Source organism: Mercenaria mercenaria, chromosome 16 (genome assembly GCF_021730395.1).
Source record: "Mercenaria mercenaria strain notata chromosome 16, MADL_Memer_1, whole genome shotgun sequence".
NCBI lineage: Eukaryota > Metazoa > Mollusca > Bivalvia > Venerida > Veneridae > Mercenaria > Mercenaria mercenaria.
The window spans coordinates 7616247-7632250 of record NC_069376.1 but is presented as its reverse complement, the minus strand read 5'-3'; the positions used below and the strand labels follow the sequence as shown (position 1 = coordinate 7632250).

The 16004-nt window shown below is 36.3% G+C and overlaps 1 protein-coding gene across 1 annotated transcript in view; it reads left to right on the top strand.

Annotated features, from left to right (window-relative positions):
* The window catches only part of LOC123541393 (uncharacterized), a 32216-nt gene extending 17203 nt beyond the window's left edge, over positions 1-15013 (top strand). Inside the window, exons 8-16 of the mRNA XM_053527484.1 lie at positions 309-443; positions 1846-2131; positions 2384-2633; positions 3970-4070; positions 8767-8856; positions 9097-9308; positions 9375-9614; positions 10111-10206; positions 14023-15013. Coding sequence (XP_053383459.1) covers positions 1943-2131; positions 2384-2633; positions 3970-4070; positions 8767-8856; positions 9097-9308; positions 9375-9614; positions 10111-10206; positions 14023-14302 — 1458 coding nt within the window. The 5' untranslated portion in view covers positions 309-443; positions 1846-1942 and the 3' untranslated portion in view covers positions 14303-15013. The remainder of the gene's footprint in view (positions 1-308; positions 444-1845; positions 2132-2383; positions 2634-3969; positions 4071-8766; positions 8857-9096; positions 9309-9374; positions 9615-10110; positions 10207-14022) is intronic.
* Positions 15014-16004: the final 991 nt, after the last annotated feature.

Below are 16004 nucleotides of genomic sequence, written 5' to 3'. Positions count from 1 at the left end.
CTTTTCTATTTTCAGATTAACAGATAATATTGTTTTATGTGATTTCAGGGATAACTTATGACAGCAGTTAACGCCTTTAAATTTCATCTAGTATATAAAGAAGTACAAAATACTTGAATCATTATATTTAAATGCAGTCTGAAAATAGCAGTATGTTACATGACTCTCTTCAACAGTATGAAGCGAAAGAGGACATAATTATAGATCTTAGAAGTGTATAATAATGATATATCTGTTCTGAATATTTGACACATTTTTTTTTGCATTTGTTTCTCATAAATTAATTTACTTACTTTTTTACATTTCAGAATCTCTTTGGACTTTGTTGGAAAGGAATCTGACCCTGATAGTACCTTTGAACTTGACAGTGAGGAAGAAAGTTACGACGAAGATGATGATGATATATCAGATGTTGATGATTTTGAGCTTGACTTATCTATGATGTAAGATATTTTTTTCTGCCTTTTAATCCCCACAAGAACTTTTGTGGACTGGTGTATACATATGAAAATTGTGAGACCGCTTCTGCACATTTTTTTGTCGGTGTGTGCATGTGTCCCGTTAGTTCTTGTCTGGGCTGTTAGTCTTCCATCCAGGAAGGGATTTTGAAATCACTTGGCATAAATGTTCACCATATAATGAGATGATGATGTTTCATGCACAAGACCCTTACCCCTAGCTCCCAGGTCAAGGTCACACTAAGAGGTTTAAGGTTAACATGGTCTGTTTATATACTGTCCATAACTCTTACACTGATGAAGGGACATCAGCTGTTTTAGTTTAAAATTTCAGCTTCTTTTGCTCACAAAAGTTTTTATATTGTAGTGTGAAAAGTACTAAAACCTTTTGCTGATATTTATGCATTTTTGTTTGTTTGTTTGTTTGTTTTGGGTTTAACGCCGTTTTTCAACAGTATTTCAGTCATGTAACGGCGGGCAGTTAACCTAACCAGTGTTCCTGGATTCTGTACCAGTACAAACCTGTTCTCCGCAAGTAACTGCCAACTTCCCCACATGAATTATCAGAGGTGGAGGACTAATGATTTCAGACACAATGTCGTTTATCAAATAGTCACGGAGAACATATGCCCCGCCCGAGGATCGAACTCGCGACCCAGAGGTCCGTAGACCAACGCTCTTACCTACTGAGCTAAGCGGGCGGGCTTATGCATTTTTTTGTTATTGCCATGCTATGTCACTTGTTACCAAAATAAACTTATTATTATTAAAGTTGCCAGACAAGACAAGTCAGATCAAAAAGCTATCAACTTGGTCTTTCCTCTTTAAAGTAAAAATAGAGAAGGTGACAGTATGTCAAATATTTGTAATCAAGCTGGGTCAGTTACACCTTTGAGGTATACTTGCCAAAATTTTCCAGGGGCTAACCCTATTCTAGACCTTAGAAACACAATACTTTTGTCTGAAAACCTGCACATGCTCTAGACTTAGATCAAATATACCATTTTGAGACATTTTCTTAAAAAGTACAACTTATATGTAACTGTTCTTGACTATTTACTATAAATTGTATGGTGTTTTGCTGGGTTGCATAACACAAGACTGTGCATGATCTCCATAATTATTAAAGAAGTTCTTCACATAATTCAATGGTAGAGGAGGGCTTTATGTATCAGCTAATCTTCACAGACACCTGGACTTTGAAAGTTATTGATGTTATCAAACCTGTGTTCATACAACATCACAACAAATTGTTTTGGGAGTGCTATTCTGACATCCTTTTCCCTAGGCAAACTTATTATAGGTAAACAGCAGTGCTACATATATTTGGCTATATTTTGTTAGACAGAATCTGAGATGAATCACATGTTATTTTTTTCCGGATTAGGGCTAATAATCTAACTCTGGATGAAATGGAGGACATCCCTGTCCAAGGTGCCTTTGAGAAGAGATACTATTATTGATGAAGATAGGAGGAAGAGGAGATGGAAGAGGAAGGCCTTGAATCAACAGAAGGAAGAGACTTGGTGACAGAAAGAAAAGCAGTGGTCTTTGAGGGCAATATGAGAGAACTCGCAATGATGAAACCAGTCACCACATGTACCGTCAAAGGGTGTAGTCAGCCAGTCTCGTTGAATACTAAATATTCTGGCACTGCTATTTATTTGAAATGGGTAAATTTAATTATAAGTTACATGTTGATTTAGAAAAGGTACCTCAGTTCACGCATGAGTGATAGATCATACTGCATATAAAACCCCAAAGAAACTGATACTACTCTTCAGTATATAAATTGATAATAACATAATTGCCACACAGTAAATATTTCAAAAAGGTTTACACATTTTAACGTTCTAAATTTTTTTTATTGTTAAATAAACCTCTTTGTCCAATTTAAACATTTCTGTAGGTGTCATGTTTTTTAGATACGTGGAAAGGGCGACATGTTAAAGAAGTGGTGCTCCCAACCAAAAGTGAAAGGTAGGCTGTCAGGTGATTTCCTTCTGGCGGCTGCCATCTTGACAAGTGGCAACAACTACGAGAAAGTGAAATTACTGTTTAGATTTTTAACTTTCTTCCATATACAAGGAAAGCACTGCATACCAATAATAACAGACTACTTTCAAGACATGCAAAAACAGGGAAAAGGTGATTGGAAAACAGTTACAATTGCAGGTAAGTTTCCTTATCATTTTGGTTTTGACAGGGATGGAGTTGAAACATAAAAACAAACAAACATACAGACCATTTGTTGTTTCAGTAGAATGAGCATCAGTAAGAAAAGTGTAGGTCTTTGTTTTGCTTTACCATATAAAAGCCGTAAATATGTCAGTGATGCAAAAGTAATTGGTTTCTAATTACGGATAGGGCCGGAATTAGCTATTTTGACCTTGTCTGCACAATAGCAGCTTCATTTATGACTTGAATTTAATCAAACTTGCACAAAACTTGTGTCACCATAAGATCTTGGTTCCTTTCTTGAACCGGCCAGATCCCGTTAGTCAGTTTCAGAGTTATGGCCCCTGAAAGGGCCAAAATAAGCTGTTTTGGCCTTGTCTGCACAATAGCAGCTTCATTTATGATTTGAATTTAATCAAACTTGCACAAAACTTGTGTTACCATAAGATCTTGGTTCCTTTCTTGAACCGGCCAGATCCCGTTAGTCAGTTTCAGAGTTATGGCCCCTGAAAGGGCCAAAATAAGCTGTTTTGACCTTGTCTGCACAATAGCAGCAGCTTCATTTATTTGATTTTAACCAGACTTGCACACAACTTGTATCACCATAAGTTCTCGATGGCTTTTTATACGCCTGAAGGGACGTATTATGTTATCACCTCGGTGTCCGTCTGTCTGTCTGTTGGTTAGCAATTTCCCTTCCGCTCTGTGACTCTTGAACCCCATGAAGGATTTCAAAGAAACCTGACACAAATGTTCACCTCATCGAAAGGATGTGCAGCATGCATGATTCGTATGGCTCACTTGAAGGTCAAGGTCACACTTGGAGGTCAAAGGTCATATGACTTTGTTTTGTGTGTATATTGCTCTGCATTTGCGATGCATTGCAGTGCTCTTGTTTTTATTTGGCAGATCCTTCTTTTGTCCGCTTACAATAATTTTTTAAATTACTTCCCTTTTATGTTACTATGAATAGCTTATTTAGTAACTTTTTATTATTGGCCGTAGGAAAAAAATGAGACCACTTTTCTGTGGTACAACATGGATGGTACCTCCAATTTTTAGGTGTATTTTGACATATCTGTACCTTGTAAGAATTTTTTCTTTTTATTTTTGGTTAAAAGCAATGGTACTCAGGTGAGCAATATAGGGCCATCATCGCCCTCTTGTTTTAATAATCAAAGCACTGAAAGTCTTACAAATATATAGGGAGAAGGGTTTATGCTAGAACATTTCTCATCCAATCTTTCACTACTATTCATGGGAGACATGTGCTTTCTCAAAAGCAGCTCTAGTTAGCAAATGAAAGCACTAATTACATAACTTTTTTTAACAGGAGATGGTAGAAATGACAGTCCTGGTCATAGAGCCGGTATTGAGATTGGAGAAGTTGTAACAGATGCAAGCACCACTATAGCTGCCATGATCAGTGAGTTTGTTTAAATTGTTTTTAACCTATTCCAGTAAAGAAACAGCCATCACTTGCACTGATCTTTGTTTTGAATGCTGTACCAGTACGAAATGGTTCTTTATAATCACGACAACTATCACAGTCCATACAGTCAGGGAAGGAAGAGTTATTGCACTTTACCTTCGTTTGAGACGGGTGTTACCAGTTTGTTCTCCTTCTAAAGGTTTTAAAATGTCTCATTCATAATGCATACCAGCAAATGGTATGAAATAAGTTACAAAGATGTATGAAAAGATTATTATCTCACTGAACACATTGGTTTTGTTACTAGTTATTTTACTTTCAAATAATACTTTTATCCATTTTTATATGCCCAAAGGGACGTATTATGTTATGACGCTGGTGTCCGTCTGTCCGTTAGCAATTTTGTGTCTGCCCGTTAGCAATTTCGTGTCCGCTCTGTAACTCTTGAACCCCTTGAAGGATTTCAAGGAAACTTGACACAAATGTTCACCACACTGAGACGACGTGCAGAGCGCATGTTTTGGATGTCTCGCTTCAAGGTCAAGGTCAAACTTAGGAGTCAAAGGTCATATCAGTTTGTTTCGTGTCCGCTCTGTAACTCTTGAACCCCTTGAAGGATTTCAAAGAAACTTGACACAAATGTTCACCACACCAAGACGACGTGCAGAGTGCATGTTCCGGATGACTCGCTTCAAGGTCAAGGTCACACTTAGGAGTCAAAGGTCATATCAGTTTGTTTCGTGTCCGCTCTGTAACTCTTGATCCCCTTGAAGGATTTCAAAGAAACTTGACACAAATGTTCACCACACCAAGACGACGTGCAGAGCGCATGTTCCAGATGACTCGCTTCAAGGTCAAGGTCACACTTAGGGGTCAAAAGTCATATCAGTTTGTTTTGTGTCCGCTCTATAACTCTTGAACTGCTGGAAGGATTTCAAAGAAACTTGGCAGAAATGTTCACCACACTGAGACGATGTGCGGAGTGCATGTTCCGGATGACTCGCTTCAAGGTCAAGGTCACACTTAAGGGTCAAAGGTCATATATGACTTTGCTTTGTGTATATTGCTCTGCATTGCAGTGCTCTTGTTTTTATTTGGCAGATCTCTTTTTTGTACTTACAATTTTTTTTTTTGAATTACTTCCCTTTTATGTTACTATAAATAGCTTATTTTGAAACTTTTTTATTATTGGCCGTAGGGAAAAACCGAGACCACTTTTCTGTGGTACAACATGGATGGTACTTCCAATTTTTAGGTCTATTTTTACATACCTGTACCTGATAAGGATTTTTTGTAGGCCTTGAATATTTTTTTGTGGATTTGTTTTTTGAAGTTTTCCTTCTGTTGTTCCAGTCCTTTGGGCTACAACAGTCAAGTTCTTAAAATTTTGCTCCCATCCTATGATGTAATCCTTCGGGCGTATATTGCCCCGCTTGGCGGCGCTCTTGTTAGCTCACCTGAGCAATGCTCAGGTGAGTTTTTCTGATCGCTCGATGTCCGTCGTCTGTCTGTCTGTCAACATTTAGCTTGTGTATGCGATAGAGGCTGTATTTTTCAACTGATCTTCATGAAACTTGGTCAGAATGATTACCTTGAAGAAATCTAGGCCGAGTTCGAAAATGGGTCATCTCGGGTCATAAACTAGGTCACTAGGTCAAATCAAAGAAAAACCTTGTGTATGCGATTGAGGCTGTATTTTTATGCCCCCCTTCGAAGAAGGTGGGGTATATTGTTTTGCAGATGTCGGTATGTAGACCAATCCGTTTCTGGATGATAACTCAAGAACGCTTGGGCATAGGATCATGAAAGTTGATAGGGAGGTTGGTCATCACCAGCAGATGACCCCTATTGATTTTGAGGTCACTATGTCAAAGGTCAAGGTCACACTGACATTGAATAGTAAAACGGTTTCCGGATGATAACTCAAGATTGCTTGGGCCTAGGATCATGAAAGTTGATAGGGAGTTTGGTCATGACTAGCAGATGACCCCTATTGATTTTGAGGTCAATATGTCAAAGGTCAAGGTCACAATGACCCTGGACAGTTATACGGTTTCTTGATGATAACTCAAGAATGCATAGGCCTAGGATCACAAAAGTTGATATGGAGGTTGGTCATGACCAGCTGATGACCCCTATTTATTTTGAGGTCATTATGTCAAAGATCAAGGTCACATTGACCCTGAACAGTAAAATAGTTTCTGGATGATAACTCAAGAATGCTTAGGCCTAGGGTCATGAAAGTTGATAGGGAGGTTGATCATGACCAGCAGATGACCCCTATTGATTTTGAGGTTAGTATGTCAAAGGTCAAGGTCACAGTGACCAGGAACACTAAAATGGTTTCTGGATGATAACTCAAGAATGCATAGGCCTATGGTCACAATAGTTGATACGGAGGTTGGTCATGACCAGCAGATGACCCCTATTGATTTTGAGGTCAGTATGTCAAAGGTCAAGGTCACATTGACCAGGAACAGTAAGGTTGGTCATGATCTGCAGATGACCCCGATTGATTTTGAGGTCATTAGGTCAAAGGTCAAGGTCACATTGTCCAGGAACAGTTAAAGCAGTTTCTGATCTTCTTGTCTAAAACCACAGAGCCTAGGGCTTTGAAATTTAGTATGAATTATCATCTAGTGGTCCTTTACCAAGATGATTCAAATTATTGCCCTGGGATTTAATGTTGCCCTGCCCCGGGGGTCACATGGTTTATATAGATTTGTATAGGGAAAACCTTTGACAAACCTCCTGTCCAAAACCACAGGTCCTAGGGCTTTGATATTTTGTATGTGACATCATCTAGTGGGCTTCTACTAAGATTGTTCAAATTATCCCCCTAGGGTAAAATACAGCTCCGCCCTGGGGGTCACATGGTTTACATAGACCTATATAAGGAAAAACTTTTATGATCTTTTTGTCATTAACCTACAACATTTAAATTTTGACCACATGTATGGTTTTGAGTGGCAAGATGAACCTTGACATGAGTTGACCTTGACCTTGACCTAGAGACCTACTTTCACATTTCTGTAGCTACAGCCTTCAAATTTCGACCACATGCATAGTTTTGTGCACCGAAAAAAATTTTGACCTTGACATTGACCTAGTGACCTACTTTCACATTTTTGAAGGTACAGGCTTCAAATTTGGACCACATGCATAGTTTAGTGTTCCGAAATGAAATTTGACCTTGATTTTGACCTAGTGACCTACTTTCACATTTCTCAAGTTACAGGCTTCAGATTTGAACCACATGCATAGTTTTGTGTACCAAAAAAAAATTGACCTTGAAATTGACCTAGTGACATACTTTCACATTTTTGAAGGTACAAACTTCAAATTTGGACCACATGCAAATTTTGTGTACCGAAATGAACATTGATCTTGAGATTGACCTAGTGACCTACTTTTACATTTCTGATTGTACAGACTTCAGATTTGGACCGCATGCATATTTTTGTGTTCTGAATTGAAATTTGACATTGATTTTTACCTACTACCTACTTTCACATTTCTCAAGCTACAGTCTCCAAATTTTGAAGCACTTGCATATTTCTGTCTACCGAAATGAACTTTGACTTTGATCTAGTGACCTACTTTAACATTTCTAAAGCAACAGCTTTCAAATTTGGACCACATACACATTATATTGTACCGAAATGAAATTTGACCTTGATTTTGACCATGAGCTAGTCTTGAAATTTGGAATTTTCAAAAATGGCTCAGTGGATGGCACCAAGATCACTTTGTAATCTCTTGTTAGGTCAAAAGTCAAAGTCAGATTAAAACAAAATGGTAGAACTTTTGCTTACAGTGAGCATATAATTTCTGTTCCTTGTGCAATTACTAAATGCATCAAGGGGGGGCATTTCGTGTTCGACGAGCTCTTGTTCAATTGATCTTCATGAATATTGGTCAGAATGATAACCTTGGTGAAATCTAGGCCAAGTTCGAAAAGGGGTTAGCTGGTGTCAAAAACTAGGTCACTAGGTCAAATCAAAGAAAAATCTTGTGTATGCAATAGAGGCTGTATTTTTCAATTGATCTTCATGAAACTTGGTCCGAATGATTACCTTGAAAAAGTCTAGGCCGAGTTCGAAAGTGGGTCATCTGGGGTCAAAAACTAGGTCACTAGGTCAAATCAAAGAAAAACATTGTGTATGCGATAGAGGCTGTATTTTTCAATTGATCTTCATGAGTATTGATTAAAATGATTACCTTGATGAAATCTAGGCCGGGTTCGAAAAAGGGTCAGCTGGAGTCAAAAACTAGGTCACTAGGTCAAATCAAAGAAAAAACTTGTGTATGCGATAAAGGCTGTATTTTTCAATTAATCTTCATGAATTTTTTTCAGGATGATTACCTTGATGATATCTAGGTCAAGTTCGAATATGGGTCATCTAGAATCAAAAACTAGGTCACTAGGTCAAATCAAGCAAAAAACTTGTGTATGCGATAGAGGCTGTATTATTTGATTGATCTTCATGAAGTTTGGGCAGAATGATTGCTTTGATGAAATCTAGGCCGAGTTCGAAAATGGGTCATCTGGGCTCAAGAACTAGGTCACTAGGTCATATCTAAGAAAATACTTGTTTAAACTCAAGAGACCACATTTTTAGTCCAATCTTAATGAAAATTGACCAAAATATTTGTTTTCATGAAATCACTAGGTTAAACATGTTTACACTGTTATAGTGTGTGTCTCAGTGCACTTGGATTCAGCACCTTATCAACCATTTCTGGTACTGTTGTAGACTAGCAAATGGAAGTGAATCTACCCTCCTTGTAAGTTCATGTTTGTCTGCTTAGCATTTCTGCTGGGTTTTTTTCCAAAATAACTTCATTTTGTACCATTTTATGATGGTAAGGTAAAAGATGAATAATATGTAAATGAGTATTGAGACTTAAAACTAAAAAGGATATTTTGCTATTGGGAAGGTAACCATATCATTGTCACAACGACAGCTATTATGTTGAACAAGTGTTGGATATGCTGTGATATTATTCATGCATGGACCATTTTAGGCATCCTGGAGAGGTATTTTGCATCACACAGTGGGCGTCCATGAATGGGGTCTTGGAGATGGTGCAGCTGAGGCAAGGTGTTATCATGGAACCCTAGAAGAAACTGAGGAAACAAAATGGCTTGAACCAGGTGGAGATGCTCATAAAGCACTGACTCGTGTAATTCTGGACACAAAACTGCTTCATTCCTTGCGACATTATGTCAACTTTAGGTGAGAAAATATGTTTATTTTTTTATGCAGGACCCTAAAAAATAATTTATTAGATGTTTTGTACTGAAACGCAAGTAAGTGCATTTTACAAAGAAGTGTCGATAATTCTAACATGACAAATCAAAACTTAGCATGCAAAGTATCTGACATGAGTTCTTACATTGTTTTGTCTAAGTACTTATCATATAACAATAAAGAAAATTATGTTAGAATAAGAATTGTTCACCTTTTTTTCATACACACTGGTGAACTAGAAACATTTCATGAGGCAATCCTTATGTACTGTGCCAAGCGATATGCATACACGTAAGCTTATCTCTCTCCTATAGTTTTTGTTGATCAGGAAGATAAAGAATTTATTACTTTACTAAATAATAATAACAAATTTTTATGCATTATTACATATGCTATTTCATTTTGAAAGAACATTCCGGGTTCCACTCCATGAATAAGATCACACCTTAGATATATCCAACATGCTAAACATTTTCGCACCAAACCACGACAGGAAATGGAATATTATGCCTGATACAGAGAATGATAATTACATCTCCCTGTAATTCTAAGTTGACTCGTGTTGTTCAAATAGAACATAGGAAAAATATTGTGTTCGATAAATGTATTAGTATAGTATTTGTTCAAATTGTAAATTTGTCTGACTAGTGGTAAAGTCCGACTCTTGAGATGAAATATGCAGTTAAAAGACTATTGATGGAGATTTTTCTGTGTCTAGAATTGAAACCTATTTTTTATGTCTTTGTTCGATTGAAATGTTACTATGAAGTCAATTTGCACATTTTAGGTACCCGATATACAAAGCCAGAAACATGCTCGCTGCGTTAGACTATCAACATCAAAAAGACAGACCTCTGCTGAAAACCAAAACAGGAGAGCCACCGTATGTTCTTTCATTGATTGATTAACGCTTAAACAGGTTTTCCATTTCCATTCAAGAGTTCACAAGTTAGTTGTATGGCTTTCCCTTCAATATTTGGAACTATACCTTCAAACAGATGGCAACATATGTTGGTATTGACATGCAAGTGTAATAGGAGCAAAAAATGTGCAGCCCGATACAGGACTCAAACCTTCGACCTTCTGCTTGCAAGTCAGATGCTCTACCAACGGATATCATAAACAAATTATATACATTATATACACACTGCTACACAAGCCATTCAGTAAGGACTGAGGGCAGTAAATTATTTTCTATTGACAGGCAAGGCAGTCAAAAATGTTTCATTAGGTTACATCAGAAAAAACAAGAGCTGTCCGTAAGACAGCCAAGCTCGACTATTCGAAATATTGTCCCAGAAGCAGGAAAATATTACCCAAAAAGGTTAAATATCAAAAGAGTTTTAAGTTCAAAAGGGGCAATAATTTGACCAAAATGTATATCAATTATGGGACTTGCTGCTATCAACTAGTTTTATAACCCCGAAGGCACATGTGAAGTTTCAATTCAATATCTGCATTAGTTTTGGAGATAGAAACTTGCATGTAAAACTTAACCAGAATTTTCAAAGTCCAAAAGGGGGCATAATTTGCCCAAAATACATGCCAGAGTTATGGGACTTGACCCAGTGAGGTTGGTAATTGATCTAGAAAAAGAAAAAATAAGTTTCAAATCTATATGCCTTTTAGTAATAGCTGTATGTACTTGCACGCAAAACTTTAACCAGAATTTGCTAAGTCCAAAAGGGGACATAATTTGGCCAAAATGAAGGTCAGAGTTATGGGACTTGCTGCTATCAACTAGTTTTATAACCCCGAAGACACATGTGAAGTTTCATATCAATATCTGCATTAGTTTTGGAGATAATAACTTGCATGTAAAACTTTAACCAAAATTTTCTGAGTCTAAAAGGGGGCATAATTTGCTCAAAAAACATGTCAGAGTTATGGGACTTGACCCAGTGAGGTTGGTTATTGATCTAGAAAAAGAAAAAATAAGTTTCAAATCTATATGCCTTTTAGAAATAGCTGTATGTACTTGCACGCAAAACTTTAACCAGAATTTTCTAAGTCCAAAAGGGGGCATAATTTGGCCAAAACGAAGGTCAGAGTTATGGGACTTGCTGCTATCAACTAGATTTATAACCCCGAAGACACATGTGAAGTTTCAAATCAATATCTGCATTCGTTTTGGAGATTGTAACTTGCATGTAAAACTTTAACCAAAATTTTCTAAGTCTAAAAGGGGGCATAATTTGCTCAAAATACATGTCAGAGTTATGGGTCTTGACCCAGTGAGGTTGGTTATTGATCTAGAAAAAGAAAAAATAAGTTTCAAATCTATATGCCTTTTAGAAATAGCTGTATATACTTGCACGCAAAACTTTAACCAGAATTTTCTAAGTCCAAAAGGGGGCATAATTTGGCCAAAATGAAAGTCAGAGTTATGGGACTTGCTGCTATCAACTAGTTTTATAACCTCGAAGACACATGTGAAGTTTCAAACCAATATCTGCATTAGTTTTGGAGATGGTAACTTGCATGTAAAACTTTAACCAAAATTTTCTAAGTCCAAAAGGGGGCATAATTTGCTCAAAATACATGTCAGAGTTATGGGACTTGACCCAGAGAGGTTGGTAATTGACCTAGAAAAAGAAAAAATAAGTTTCAAAGCTATATGCCTTTAATTGATGGCTGTATGTACTTGCATGCAAAAACTTAACCAAGGTGTGACGCCGACGCCGACGCCAGGGTGAGTAGAATAGCTAGACGAGCTAAAAATCATAATAATTGAGCCACGCCATGAGAAAACCAACATCATGGGTTTGAGACCAGCATGGATCCAGACCAACCTGCTCATTCGCGCAGTCTGGTCAGGATCCATGCTGTTCGCTAACGGTTTCTCCAATTGCTGTAGGCATTCACAGCGAACAGCATGGATCCTGACCAGACTGCGCATACGCCCAAGCTGGTCTGGATCCATGCTGGTCGCAAACCCACCATGTTGGTTTTCTCATGGCGCAGCTCATATAGTTTTGCACTGCACACTGGCAAATAGCATGAACAGTTGACAATTAATATTTTAAGGACTCATGTTATAATACACACTTGTAAATGACTTGCAGATCAATATTTGCCTTCAATCCAATAAATGTTTTACTATGGCAGAAGAAATTGATTTTCCTTTTTGAACGTTTCAACGTTTTTGACTTGTACGCCAAGTAAACATGTGTTGAATATTGATCGGCCATATAGCACAAACTGTTAATCTGTGAAAAAGAATTTATGTTGTCATAACACTTACATAGTCAAAGTCTAATAAAAGAACACTTTCTTATACTAATGTATTCATATAAAGCCAAAATATCAATTTCAGATATAAGAATATTCAGTTAGAATTAGTGAGTAAATTTAAATATCTTTGTATCTTATTTACCTCAGGTGGCTCTTTTAATGAGACTGACAAAATGCTTTCAGGACAGGCACTTAAGGCAATTTTTAAAATGAATAAATATCTTTACAAGTTGACAGATATAGGGCCAAAACATACATTAGATCTTTTTGATAAACTCATCATTCCAATTTTGAATTATTCAAGTGAAGTTTGGGGTTTTAATAAAGGTTTGCAAGTAGAACGAACACATCTAAGCTTCTGTAAAAGGTTACTAGGGGTAAAAATTACCACACAGAACAGTTTTATTTATGCGGAAACAGGTAGATACAACTTAGAAACAGACAGACATTATAATATTATAAAGCATTGGTTGAAAATTAGCAGTTGTGACCAGGTTAAATATATATAAACAAATATATATTTCTTTGAAAAATTATATAGATCTAAACCCTCACAAAATAAACTGGGTCTCCAAGGTGAAATTTTTGTTATCAAAATTAGGATTCTGTCATGTTTGGCTTACTCAGAGTGTAGGAGACACAAAGGTTTTTCTTAATATTTTAAAACAACGTCTAAGGGACATTTATATACAGGATTTGAACACATCTATAAATGAATCCAGCCGAGCACTATTTTACAAGAATATATTTAATTTCAGTTTCAGTAATTACTTAACAGTAATAAATATAAGGAAGTTCAGAATAGCATTATCAAGACTGAGGTTGTCATCGCATAGATTGGCTGTTGAGACTGGTAGATGGAGCCGTCCAAATAATATACCTTATGAAAATAGAATTTGTACTAACTGTCACATATTAGAAGACGAGTATCATTTTGTCATTGAATGTCAGGAGTTTGTAGATTTAAGAAAACAGTATATCAGGAAGTATTTCTGGCATCATCCAAGTTATTTTTAATTTTTGCAATTATTTAATAATGAAAATAGTAAAGATACTCGTAATCTCGCAACGTATATCTTTAAAGCTTTTGAAAAAAGGAGGCATCTAAATAGATAAACTCTAATGTTTAAGTAGCTAATACACATGCTTGGGTTATCAAAATTGTCTCTCCCAAAGCTGTGTTATTACTGATGCCTATGAATTACTGAACCAATTGTTAAACTTGTATTTACATATCTGCTATCTTGCCATACATGTTATATTTATTACTTTGTATATTGAAGATATGCTGATGGATCTTGTTTGATTTATTGCATAATAAAGATTATTCTTCTTCTTATAAAGACATTAGAAAACTAATGCACAAATAAATGGATAAGCACAAGACTGCGAAGGTATTATGTGAATTTTTGAATAACAGTAAGGCTCAGGAAATCTGAGAATATCTCTTTTTCCGTTACTTCAGATTGCATCGCACATGGAGCAAGCGGTCTTCAACGTGGTCGACATACCAGGAGAGAGAACCCAAACAATATCAGTACATACCCGAAATGATGATAGGTATGATTGAAGACTTTAAAAGTAGCGATACACCGTTAACAGCACCATCAAAAATGTCACCATCTGACCCAAGAAAATTAAAAAGAACATTGGCGCCAGAGTCGCCACCACCAACAAAATTTCTTTTTTCGGAAAAGAAATCCCGCTACATCTATCTATTTTTAGATAGGAAAGATACAGCTTGAAGTCCCTGAAAGATCTGTGTATTATGCGTACTGTTCAAACACTCAAAGTGCCAGTAATTTGGAAAAAACATTGACAGTTCCATCACGTTCGAGCGAAAATTTGACTATAATAAGGAAAGGAACAATCGGCAAGAGTGTTTTACTGTTTGACATGAAGTTTGACTGTACTTAGGAAGTTACCGTAGGCTAAAGAGCGTTATACTGTTTGACATTGACTATACATAATATTTACCATGTAGATGAAAAATGTACATTATGCTATCTGCATTGGCATGTTTTTTTCTAATCATTAATAAAACAGGTGCTTTCAAATTCAAATAAGTGTTATCCTGGATTTATGATCAGTAACTGTAGTAACCAAGTGATTAATCCATCAGTGTTTCTGTTATGCACCATTGTGTTACTGATAAATTATTGCTTTTATACACACTAATGATTTTACTGTAAGACAATTTAGGTAGAAAATGCAGTAGTCAGCAGATGGCCCTTATTTTTTGTCAAACTTGATTGGGGAAAGCGAGGACATTTGTCCAGATGATTGTTCGGAGTATCTACATCTCCTCAGTCAATATCAAATGCATACTTTTTAGGTGCTCCATGTTATACACCCAAATTTAAAAGTGCATGTTTATATATTCTGTCTTCAGCACTTCAGGAGTTACATATCACTACCCAGTTGTAGGTAAAACTACTATCAGGTAGCTAATGTACATATAAAACGAACGCCATGCTGTCCAATAACAGAAAAAAGGCCAAAATTCAGCGTTATATTGTTTCACCTTAAAAAATGTGCTTTTTGCCTTTTCATTTTAATTAAAACCTGAACCAGCAAGACCTTTTTGTGCTGTTTGGTTTACAGGAAAATTCGTCTTCTTTCAGCTGCAAGTTATTTCAACTGTCTATGTCACCCACAACAGAAGTTATTCACTGAAGACTGACATGACCATTTTATTATATATTTTGCCTTTTTGCTCTTCCTCATATCAGATAATGTGATTTCATTATAAAATAATTCTTTTTTTACTGTCTTATTTGTCTCTGTGTGAACTTCAGTCTACCTTCTTCTGAAAATAATAGCATTCTTTCAGGTGGAAGTTTCTTATCTCCTCAAATTTGACTCTGAACAGACAATGATAAATGCGCCAATTTTTTTGTCCTGTCCGTAGACACCTATTTTCTTTATGAAGGATACAATATTAGAGTTTAATCACTGTTGGTATGAAAGCTGCTAGGATAGTGTCTAAGTTGATCAACATTAGACGGAATTAAACTGGGTTATATAGATATAAATAGTTGTTGAATTGCAAAATGTCTTGTCCGTAGACACATGTCTTGTCCGTAGACACTAAAGAAACGAAGGTTTTTTGACAAATATCATTTATAAAATCATACTGGAGCTATTTATCAAGTTTCAATGATACACCACACTTAATGTTTATACAAAATATAGAATAGATATATTTCTAATGAAACTTACTTCTTTCAAATGCAAAATGTTACCCATTTATTCTTGTGTGTACAATCTGAATCTGAGAAGTACAATGGATATAGAATATGTTTTAATCATATACATGACTTATGTAAATGTTAAAAGCTATCAAAAAAGGAATAATACATTTCTTTCTAAGCCTCCCTTTGTTATGGCAAAAACAAGGCATGCAATGAGGGTGTCTACGGACAAGACATTGCGCAAATACTATTC